Here is a 12,119-nt window from a genome sequence, read left to right as displayed (position 1 = left end):
CGTGTGTGCGTGTGCGTGAGTATGTGTGTGTGTGCGTGAGTGAGTGAAAGAGTGAGTGAGACTCCACCGTGAAACTCGCAATGCGCGTCGCCACGCCGGATGAGGCGGATCTACAAACTTCACGAGTGAAGGGGGTGGGGAGGGGGGGCACCGAAATCGCTCGTAGCTGTCTCCACCGCCTCCACCGCCACCACCGCCACCACCGCCACCACCGCCTCCACCGCCACCACCACCGCCTCCACCGCCACCACCGCCACCACCGCCACCACCGCCTCCACCGCCTCCACCGCCACCACCACCGCCTCCACCGCCTCCACCGCCACCACCGCCACCACCGCCACCACCGCCACCACCGTCACCACCGTCACCACCGTCACCACCGCCACCACCGTCACCACCGCCACCACCGCCACCACCGCCACCACCGCCACCACCGCCGCCTCCACCGCCACCACCACCGCCTCCACCGCCTCCACCACCGCCACCACCGCCTCCTCCACCGCCTCCACCGCCTCCACCACCTCCACCGCCTCCACCGCCACCACCGCCACCACCGCCTCCACCACCGCCACCACCGCCTCCACCGCCTCCACCGCCTCCACCGCCACCACCGCCGCCACGCCTGGGCACGCCGTGCCGGTGGTGGTCCCTTGCGGAGGCTCTCTCCGGAGCGGGCAGCGTGCGGGGCCCTCTCCCACGGACGCGCTCGGCGGCACACCGCCCTTGTTGTCGTCTCGGGTGGACTCGGGTCGACTAGGGCGGACTAGGGTGGACTTGCCGTCATCGCGAGGGGCAAGCGAGGTCCGAGTGAGCGAGTGGTCCGAGTGGGCGAGTGGTGAGCAGTTCAATTGGGGGGCGGTTCGAGTGGTGAGCGGTCTGAGTGAGCGAGTGGTGAGCGGTTCAAGTGGTGAGCGGTCCGAGCGAGTGGTGAGTGGTCCGAGTCAGTGAGTGGTGAGCGGTCCGAGTGAGCGAGCGGTGAGGGATCCGAGTGGTGAGCGGTTCAATTGGTGAGCGGTCTGAGTGAGTGAGTGGTGAGCGGTCCGAGTGAGCGAGCGGTGAGCGGTCCGAGTGAGCGAGTGGTGAGTGGTCGGAAGTGAGCGAGTGGTGAGCAGTTCGAGTGAGCGAGTGGTGAGTGGTCGGAGTGGGTGAGCGGTGAGCGAGCGGTGAGCGGTCCGAGTGAGCGAGTGGTGAGTGGTCGGAGTGAGCGAGTGGTGAGCAGTTCGAGTGAGCGAGTGGTGAGTGGTCGGAGTGGGTGAGCGGTGAGCGAGCGGTGAGCGGTCTGAGTGAGCGAGTGGTGAGCGGTCCGAGTGAGCGAGCGGTGAGCGGTCCGAGTGAGCGAGTGGTGAGTGGTCGGAGTGAGCGAGCGGTGAGCGAGCGGTGAGCGGTCCGAGTGAGCGAGTGGTGAGCAGTCTGAGTGAGCGAGTGGTGAGCGGTCCGAGTGAGCGAGTGGTGAGCGAGTGGTGAGCGGGTCCAGCCTGCGAGGCCACCGCTACTTCCTCTTGTAGCGCTTCTGTGGCATGGCCCTAAGCAGGGGGCAGCAGCAGCAGAGGGCAGCAGCAGAGGGCAGCAGCAGCAGCGATGAGAAACATTCAATCACTCACTCACCCGCCGATTAAATTACTCACTCACTCATACAACAACAACAACCTTCATTCGCCACTAAGTGGCGGTGACGTCACCACGACGCTTGTGCCAGGCCATGTGCACACATTTACACACACTCACTTACATACTAATACACACACACACATTCACACAACAACAACAACAACAACCGCCATTCGCCACTAAGTGGCGGTGACGTCACCACGACGCTTGTGCCAGGCCATGTGCACCCTGAGGCCACGTGAAGTGTCGAACGCCCGCTGGCAGGAGGTCACGGGGCAGACCCAGCAGGTGCCACGGGTCGACTGACCGAGATGACCGAGATGACTGGCTGATGCACCACCTGTGCCCCCTACTGTGCCAACTTGCTGTGCTTTAGCCACCCGGCGCTCCGCTCGTTGTTGTGAGCGTCGCTCCTCCGCCCTCCGTTGTTGTTGGAGGGCGACTGCCTCCAACTGCCCAGTAGCGTCACACACGCACTCACACACATTCTCACACACACACACACTCACATTCACACACACACGCACTCACACACATTCTCACACACACACTCACACACACATCCACACATCCACACACTCACTCACACACATCCACACATTCACACACTCACACACTCACTCACACACATCCACACATTCACACACTCACACACTCACTCACACATTCACTCACACATTCACACACTCACACACGCACATTCACACACACACGCACTCACACACATTCTCACACACACACTCACACACACATCCACACATCCACACACTCACTCACACACATCCACACATTCACACACTCACACACTCACTCACACACATCCACACATTCACACACTCACACACTCACTCACACATTCACTCACACATTCACACACACACACTCATACTCACTCACACACACACTCACACACACACTCACACACACACACTCACACACTCACTCACATCCTCACACATTCACTCACACACATTCACACACACGCACTCACACACGCACATACTCAAACACACACACACACTCACACACACACTCACTCACTCGCCCACCCACACGATCACTCGCTCACCCACTCGCTCACCAACTCACCAACTCACCCAACCCACTCAACCCAGGACTCCTCCACCTGGTCTCACGGAGTCTCACACAGGAGTCTCAAACCGCCGCCTGCATCGCCACGACGTCTGTGCCGGCCGGCTGAGCCCCGGTGTTGGGCGGGGGTCGCGGTGAGGGTGGTGGTGAGGGTGGTGGTGAGGGTGGTGGTGAGGGTGGTGGTGAGGGTGGTGGTGAGGGTGGTGGTGAGGGTCGTGGTGAGGGTCGTGGTGAGGGTGGTGGTGAGGGTGTTGGGCGGGGGTCGCGGTGAGGGTGGCGGTGAGGGTGGTGGTGAGGGTCGTGGTGAGGGTGTTGGGCGGGGGTCGCGGTGAGGGTGGTGGTGGTGAGGGTGGTGGTGAGGGTGGCGGTGAGGGTGGCGGTGAGGGTGGAGGTGAGGGTGGAGGTGAGGGTGGCGGTGAGGGTCGCGGTGAGGGTGGCGGTGAGGGTGGCGGTGAGGGTGGCGGTGAGGGTGGCGGTGAGGGTGGCGGTGAGGGTGGTGGTGAGGGTGGCGGTGAGGGTCGCGGTGAGGGTGGTGGTGAGGGTGGCGGTGAGGGTGGCGGTGAGGGTGGCGGTGAGGGTGGCGGTGAGGGTCGCGGTGAGGGTGGCGGTGAGGGTGGCGGTGAGGGTGGCGGTGAGGGTGGCGGTGAGGGTGGCGGTGAGGGTGGCGGTGAGGGTGGCGGTGAGGGTGGCGGTGAGGGTCGCGGTGAGGGTGGCGGTGAGGGTGGCGGTGAGGGTGGCGGTGAGGGTGGCGGTGAGGGTGGCGGTGAGGGTGGCGGTGAGGGTGGCGGTGAGGGTCGCGGTGAGGGTGGCGGTGAGGGTGGCGGTGAGGGTGGCGGTGAGGGTGGCGGTGAGAGTGGTGGCGGTGAGGGTGGCGGTGAGGGTGGTGGCGGTGAGGCTCGCTCACCGGTAGATGTTGGGGTCCAGGAAGCAGGTGGAGTCCTTGGGCAGCTTGGAGAGGTGGACTAGTTTGGTGCGGAACTCGAGCGAGTCGTTCTCGCTCACCCACACGTCAGGGAGTCTGCGGGGAGAGACGCGGCACAGCGTCGTCACGGCGACGTCACGGCGTCGTCACGGCGACGTCAACACGTCACGGCGACGTCACAGCGTCGTCACAGTGACGTCACAGTGACGTCACGGCGACGTCACAGCGTCAACACGTCAGAGCGTCGTCACAGCGACGTCACTCCGTCGTCACAGCGTCGTCACAGCGACGTCACAGCGTCGACACGTCACAGCGACGTCACAGCGACGTCAACACGTCGAAAGTCGAACGGCGCAAAGACAATGCCGCTGCTACCGAGGGCATGGAGAGCTCGCGGCTCGCGGCTTCGATATGGGACCTCTCTTGCCAGAATCAAAATATAAGAATAGCTACCGTTTGGTTCTTTCGGTGAAGTCACGTAGGTAGAAACAATAATAATAGACCACGACGCGATCCTGTTTCAGGGTTTGAACTCGCGACCCCGCGACCTCCGCAAGCGACCTCGCTCGACCCCACGGGGGGGGGGCGTGCGCTGGCCGAGGTCACCGTGAGCCAAGGACCCGGATTCGAACTCGGCCCGTCTGTATTTTCTGGAGCCACGGTGACCCCTACGGTCAAACGCGGCGGGGTGACCTTACGGTCAGGTCCCACCCCCCGCAAATGCGCGTCGAACTTCTCTCGCGCCGTACGTAGCCGACCGCGCTCGATGGGAGCCTACGCTCGGATGTTCCGGCCGCGGAAGGCCGGAGGGGATTGTGGGTAGTAAACCCAACGTCGGTCGCTGGGAAGGTTACATCGGCCGGCTAGCGTCAAGCCTTTACTTCCCCCCACACCCCCAGACACGCACACAAAGACAAAGATCCCCCGTATAGCCTTAACAGACTGTAGGGGCAAGTGCTGTTAGCGAGCACACGCACACACGCGCACGCACGCGCGCACACACGCGCACACACGCGCACACGCATGCTCCAGGCAGACGCGCGCACACAGACACGCAAACACTCGCGTGGAGACACGCACGCGGACCAATGCACACACAGACCCACGCACACGCAGATAACGCGTAGACACACACACACACACTAGCAGATACGTGTACAGACAGAGACGTACACAAAGACAAAGATCCCCCGTGTAGCCTGAACAGACTGTTGGGGCAAGTGCTGTTAGCGAGCACCTATGAAGGCAGGTGAGGCACACGAGGGGGTGGGTGGCCAGCACCACGCCCGGCCGCCTTTGTCTCCCCAGTGGCGATGTTTACACACCGTGCCAGGTGCTGATTTGAGGCTGAGTCGACCTAGGGGTGCCCCAGGCCTGGTTCAGATAATCGTCACCGGTGTTGGCCGTGACAGGGAATCGAACTTGGGTCACCGGGTTCATAGCGCAGTGCGCTAACCGCTACACCACCGCTCCCCACACACACACACACGTAGACACACAATCACACACTCTAGCAGATACGCGGGCAGACACACATAAGCAGATACCAACGCAGACACACATAAGCTGTCCCACGCTCGCACACACAGACATACAAACAGGCACAGACACAAAGAGAAATAAGCCCCGTGTAGCCTTTCACCCACTGTTGGGGCAAGTGCTGTTGATGGGACGCAGATACGCACACAGACACATGTACACACTCACTCACGCACACACACTCGCCACGCACTCACTAGCTCGCTCGCTCAGACGCATGTACACACTAATGCACACACAAACACTAGCACGCGCGCATGCACCCACGCACCCACGCACGCACACACACTAGCACACGCACACACACACACCCACGTACACTCAAGCAACACACGCACACACGCACACACGCACGCACTCGCACGCACGCACACTCAAGCAACACACGCACACACACGCACCCACCCACCCAGGCACTCGCACACACGCACCCAGGCACGCACTCGCACACACGCACCCACGCACGCACGCACACACACTAGCACGCACACACCCACGCACACACGCACGCACACTAGCACGCGCACTCGCATGCACGCACGCACACACCCACGCACGCACACACGCACGCACACTCAAGCAACACACGCACACAGACAGGAGCCTGCACGTGCGACCCCAGACGCACGCACGCACGGCCTCATTAGATTGCCAGTTCCAGGAAACGGGCTCTGCCTCTCCGAGCGTGCACACACACACACACGCACACACACGCGCACACGCGCACGCACGCACGCACACACGCACACACGCACGCACACACACACACGCGCACACGCACACACTCACACACACACGCACACACGCACACACGCACACACACACACCCCGCTCCCCCATCTCCCTGCTCAGCCCCCCCCCCTCACCGTGCCCCCCCCCCCGCACCGTAGCGGAACGCGAGCTCCCGTTCAACTTTCACGCTCGCCCGCACCGCGGCCACCGTCACGCGAATCGACAAGGCGACCGCCCTGCCCGCCAGCCCGCCCGCCCGCCAGCCCACCTGCCAGCCCGCCCGCCCGCGCGGAAACTGCCCGTCGGCATCTGCCAGCGCGGCCCGGCGCTGTCGCTGGCGCGGCTTTGCCCCGGCAGACACTCGCCATCGAACCGGCGGGCGGGCGGGCCAGCCCTCGCTAACTCAATCAATGCTCGACTAATCAGCGGCGCTCGCTCCGAGCGCGGCTGCAGGACACGCAACCGTCGTCACGAGGGGTGGTGGTGGTGGTCGTGGTGGTGGTGACAGTAGAGGTGTGGTGGTGGAGGTGTGGTGGTGGTGGTGGTGACAGTAGAGGTGTGGTGGTGGTGGCGGTCGTGGTGGTGGTGGTGGTGACAGTAGAGGTGGGGGGGGTGGTGGTGGTGGTGGCAGTAGAGGTGTGGTGGTGGTGGCGGTCGTGGTGGTGGTGGTGACAGTAGAGGTGGGGGGGTGGTGGTGGTGGTGGCGGTCGTGGTGGTGGTGGTGACAGTAGAGGTGGGGTGGTGGTGGTGGTGGTGGCGGTCGTGGTGGTGGTGGTGACAGTAGAAGTGGGGGGGTGGTGGTGACAGTAGAGGTGGGGGGGGGTGGTGGTGACAGTAGAGGTGTGGTGGTGGTGGCGGTCGTGATGGTGGTGGTGACAGTAGAGGTGGGGGGGGTGGTGTAGTGGTGGTGGTGGTGACAGTAGAGGTGTGGTGGTGGTGGCGGTCGTGGTGGTGGTGGTGACAGTAGAGGTGGGGGGGGGTGGCGGTCGTGGTGGTGGTGGTGACAGTAGAGGTGGGGGGGGTGGTGTAGTGGTGGTGGTGGTGACAGTAGAGGTGGGGGGGGTGGTGTAGTGGTGGTGGTGGTGACAGTAGAGGTGGGGGGGGTGGTGTAGCTGTGGTGGCGGTCGTGGTGGTGGTGATGACAGTAGAGGTGGGGGTGGGGGGGTGGTGGTGGTGGTGTAGCGGTGGTGACGGTGAGAGTGGTGGCGGTGATGGCGGTAGTAGTAGTGGTGGTGGTTGTGCAATTGGCGGCGGTGGTGGTGGTGGTAGTGATGGCGGTGGCAGTCGTGATGGTGGTTGTGCAATTGGCGGCGGTGCTGGTGGTGGCGGTGGTGATGGTGGTCCTGGTGGTGATGGTGGTGATGGCGGTGGCAGTCGTGGTGGTTGTAGTGGTGGTGGCAGTAGTGGTGGTTGTAGTGGTGGTGGCAGTCGTGGTGGTTGTAGTGGTGGTGGCAGTAGTGGTGGTTGTAGTGGTGGTGGCAGTAGTGGTGGTTGTAGTGGTGGTGGCAGTAGTGGTGGTTGTAGTGGTGGTGGCAGTAGTGGTGGTTGTAGTGGTGGTGGCAGTAGTGGTGGTTGTAGTGGTGGTGGTTGTAGTGGTGGTTGTAGTGGTGGTGGCAGTAGTGGTGGTTGTAGTGGTGGTGGCAGTAGTGGTGGTTGTAGTGGTGGTGGTTGTAGTGGTGGTTGTAGTGGTGGTGGCAGTAGTGGTGGTTGTAGTGGTGGTGGCAGGAGTGGTGGTTGTAGCAGTGGCAGTAGTGCTGGTAGTTGTGGCTCACATGCACACGCGTGTGTGTGTACCCATGCACACGCGCGTGTGTGTGTACCCATGCACACGCGTGTGTGTGTGTACCCATGCACACACGCGTGTGTGTGTGTGTGTACCCATGCACACGCGCGTGTGTGTGTACCCATGCACACGCGTGTGTGTGTGTACCCATGCACGCGCGCGTGTGTGTGTGTGTGTACCCATGCACACGCGCGTGTGTGTGTACCCATGCACACGCGCGTGTGTGTGTACCCATGCACACGCGCGTGTGTGTGTACCCATGCACACGCGTGTGTGTGTGTGTGTGTGTACCCATGCACACGCGCGTGTGTGTGTACCCATGCACACGCGCGTGTGTGTGTACCCATGCACGCGCGTGTGTGTGTGTGTGTGTGTACCCATGCACACGCGCGTGTGTGTGTACCCATGCACACGCGCGTGTGTGTGTACCCATGCACGCGCGTGTGTGTGTGTGTACCCATGCACACACGCGCGTGTGTGTGTACCCATGCACGCGCGTGTGTGTGTACCCATGCACGCGCGTGTGTGTGTGTGTGTGTGTACCCATGCACACGCGCGTGTGTGTGTACCCATGCACGCGCGTGTGTGTGTACCCATGCACGCGCGTGTGTGTGTGTGTGTGTGTACCCATGCACACACGCGTGTGTGTGTACCCATGCACGCGCGTGTGTGTGTACCCATGCACGCGCGTGTGTGTGTGTGTGTGTACCCATGCACACACGCGTGTGTGTGTACCCATGCACGCGCGTGTGTGTGTGTGTACCCATGCACGCGCGTGTGTGTGTGTGTACCCATGCACGCGCGTGTGTGTGTACCCATGCACGCGCGCGTGTGTGTGTGTGTGTACCCATGCACGCGCGTGTGTGTGTGTGTGTACCCATGCACACGCGCGTGTGTGTGTACCCATGCACGCGCGTGTGTGTGTGTGTGTACCCATGCACACACGCGTGTGTGTGTACCCATGCACGCGCGTGTGTGTGTGTGTACCCATGCACGCGCGTGTGTGTGTGTGTACCCATGCACGCGCGTGTGTGTGTGTACCCATGCACGCGCGCGTGTGTGTGTGTGTACCCATGCACGCGCGTGTGTGTGTGTGTACCCATGCACGCGCGTGTGTGTGTGTACCCATGCACGCGCGCGTGTGTGTGTGTGTGTACCCATGCACGCGCGTGTGTGTGTGTGTGTACCCATGCACGCGCGTGTGTGTGTGTGTGTACCCATGCACACGCGCGTGTGTGTGTGTGTGTACCCATGCACGCGCGTGTGTGTGTGTGTGTACCCATGCACACGCGCGTGTGTGTGTGTGTACCCATGCACGCGCGTGTGTGTGTGTGTGTACCCATGCACGCGCGTGTGTGTGTGTGTGTGTACCCATGCACACGCGCGTGTGTGTGTGTGTACCCATGCACACGCGCGTGTGTGTGTGTGTACCCATGCACGCGCGTGTGTGTGTGTGTGTGTACCCATGCACGCGCGTGTGTGTGTGTGTGTGTACCCATGCACGCGCGCGTGTGTGTGTGTGTACCCATGCACACGCGCGTGTGTGTGTGTGTGTACCCATGCACGCGCGTGTGTGTGTGTGTGTACCCATGCACACACGCGTGTGTGTGTGTACCCATGCACGCGCGCGTGTGTGTGTGTACCCATGCACACGCGTGTGTGTGCGTGTGTGTACCCATGCACACGCGCGCGTGTGTGTGTGTACCCATGCACACGCGCGTGTGTGTGTGTGTGTACCCATGCACGCGCGTGTGTGTGTGTGTGTACCCATGCACGCGTGCGTGTGTGTGTGTGTGTGTACCCATGCACACGCGCGTGTGTGTGTGTGTGTACCCATGCACACGCGCGTGTGTGTGTGTGTGTACCCATGCACACGCGCGTGTGTGTGTGTGTGTACCCATGCACGCGTGCGTGTGTGTGTGTGTGTGTACCCATGCACGCGCGCGTGTGTGCGTGTGTGTACCCATGCACGCGTGCGTGTGTGTGTGTGTGTACCCATGCACGCGTGCGTGTGTGTGCGTGTGTACCCATGCACGCGTGCGTGTGTGTGTGTGTGTACCCATGCACGCGCGTGTGTGTGCGTGTGTACCCATGCACACGCGTGTGTGTGCGTGTGTGTACCCATGCACACACGCGTGTGTGTGTGTACCCATGCACGCGCGCGTGTGTGTGTGTACCCATGCACACGCGTGTGTGTGCGTGTGTGTACCCATGCACACACGCGTGTGTGTGTGTACCCATGCACACACGCGTGTGTGTGTGTACCCATGCACGCGCGCGTGTGCGTGTGTACCCATGCACGCGCGTGTGTGTGTGTGTGTGTACCCATGCACACGCGCGTGTGTGTGTGTGTGTACCCATGCACACGCGCGTGTGTGTGTGTGTACCCATGCACACGCGTGTGTGTGCGTGTGTGTACCCATGCACACGCGCGTGTGTGTGTGTGTGTACCCATGCACACGCGCGTGTGTGTGTGTGTACCCATGCACACGCGTGTGTGTGCGTGTGTGTACCCATGCACACGCGCGTGTGTGTGTGTGTGTACCCATGCACACGCGTGTGTGTGCGTGTGTGTACCCATGCACGCGTGCGTGTGTGTGTGTGTGTACCCATGCACGCGCGTGTGTGTGCGTGTGTGTACCCATGCACACGCGCGTGTGTGCGTGTGTGTACCCATGCACGCGTGCGTGTGTGTGCGTGTGTACCCATGCACGCGCGTGTGTGTGCGTGTGTGTACCCATGCACACGCGCGTGTGTGTGTGTGTACCCATGCACACGCGCGTGTGTGTGTGCGTGTGTACCCATGCACACGCGTGTGTGTGCGTGTGTACCCATGCACGCGCGTGTGTGTGTGCGTGTGTACCCATGCACACGCGCGTGTGTGCTTCAGGCTCACATGCACACACGCGTGTGTGTGTGCGTGTGTACCCATGCACGCGCGTGTGTGTGTGCGTGTGTACCCATGCACACGCGCGTGTGTGCTTCAGGCTCACATGCACACACGCGTGTGTGTGTGCGTGTGTACCCATGCACGCGCGTGTGTGTGTGCGTGTGTACCCATGCACACGCGCGTGTGTGCTTCAGGCTCACATGTCCTCGGGGGTCCAGTGCAGCAGCACCTTCACCTTGCCCGTCTCGTCCTTCCTGCGCGCCACCACCTGCTCGCTCGCAAGCGCAAAGGCAAAGATCCCCCGTGTAGCCTTAACAGAATGTAGGGGCAAGAGCTGTTAGCGAGGCAGACGCACGCACACAGACACGCACGCGGACCAATGCACACGCAGACACACGCACACAACGCGTAGACACACACACACACACACAATGCGTAGACACACACACAATGCGTAGACACACACACACACACAATGCGTAGACACACACACACACAATGCGTAGACACGCACACACAACGCGTAGACACGCACACACAACGCGTAGACACACACACACAACGCGTAGACACACACACACACACAATGCGTAGACACACACACACACACGAGCAGATACGTGTACAGACAGAGACGTACACAAAGACAAAGATCCCCCGTGTAGCCTGAACAGACTGTTGGGGCAAGTGCTGTTAGCAAGCACCTATGAAGGTCGGTGAGGCACACGAGGGGGTGGGTGGCCAGCACCACGCCTTCCCGCCCGCCTTTGTCTCCCTAGTGGCGATGTTTACACACCACACCAGGGCTCATTTGAAGCTGAGTCAACCTAGGGGAGGACCGGTGATGATTATAATCGATTATAATCGTCACTGGCGTTGGCCGTGAGTGGGAATCGAACCCGGGTCGGCAGGTTGTTAGTACAGCGGGCTAACCGCTGCACCACCACTCCCCACACACACACAGTCACACACACAGTCACACACACACAGACACAAACACACAGTCACACACACACAGACACACACACACAGTCACACACACACAGACACAAACACACAGTCACACACACACAGACACAAACACACAGTCACACACACACAGACACAAACACACAGTCACACACACACAGACACAAACACACAGTCACACACACACAGACACAAACACACAGACACAAACACACAGTCACACACACAGTCACACACACACAGTCACACACACACAGACACAAACACACAGTCACACACACACAGACACACACACACAGTCACACACACAGACACAAACACACAGTCACACACAGACACACACAGTCACACACACAGTCACACACACACAGTCACACACACAGACACACACACAGTCACACACAGTCACACACACAGTCACACACACACAGTCACACACACACAGTCACACACACACAGACACACACACACAGACACACACACACAGACAGTCACACACACACAGTCACACACACACACAGACACACACACAGTCACACACACACAGACACACACACACAGTCACACACACACAGACACACACA

The 12,119-nt window shown here is 61.3% G+C and overlaps 1 protein-coding gene across 1 annotated transcript in view; it reads right to left on the bottom strand.

Moving 5' to 3' along the window:
- Positions 1 to 599: 599 nt before the first annotated feature.
- Positions 600 to 12,119, bottom strand: part of LOC144951908 (zinc finger protein aebp2-like) — a 23,981-nt gene continuing 12,461 nt past the window's right edge. The window contains exons 7-9 of the mRNA XM_078882252.1: positions 10,767 to 10,834; positions 3,605 to 3,718; positions 600 to 1,523 (exon numbers count right to left, since the gene is read on the bottom strand). Of these exons, the coding sequence (XP_078738378.1) occupies positions 1,490 to 1,523; positions 3,605 to 3,718; positions 10,767 to 10,834 (216 nt within the window). The 3' untranslated portion in view covers positions 600 to 1,489. The remainder of the gene's footprint in view (positions 1,524 to 3,604; positions 3,719 to 10,766; positions 10,835 to 12,119) is intronic.

This window comes from Lampetra fluviatilis, chromosome 64 (genome assembly GCF_964198595.1).
Source record: "Lampetra fluviatilis chromosome 64, kcLamFluv1.1, whole genome shotgun sequence".
NCBI lineage: Eukaryota > Metazoa > Chordata > Hyperoartia > Petromyzontiformes > Petromyzontidae > Lampetra > Lampetra fluviatilis.
Note: the sequence above shows the minus strand (reverse complement) of the source record. Positions and strands in the feature narration are given on the sequence as shown.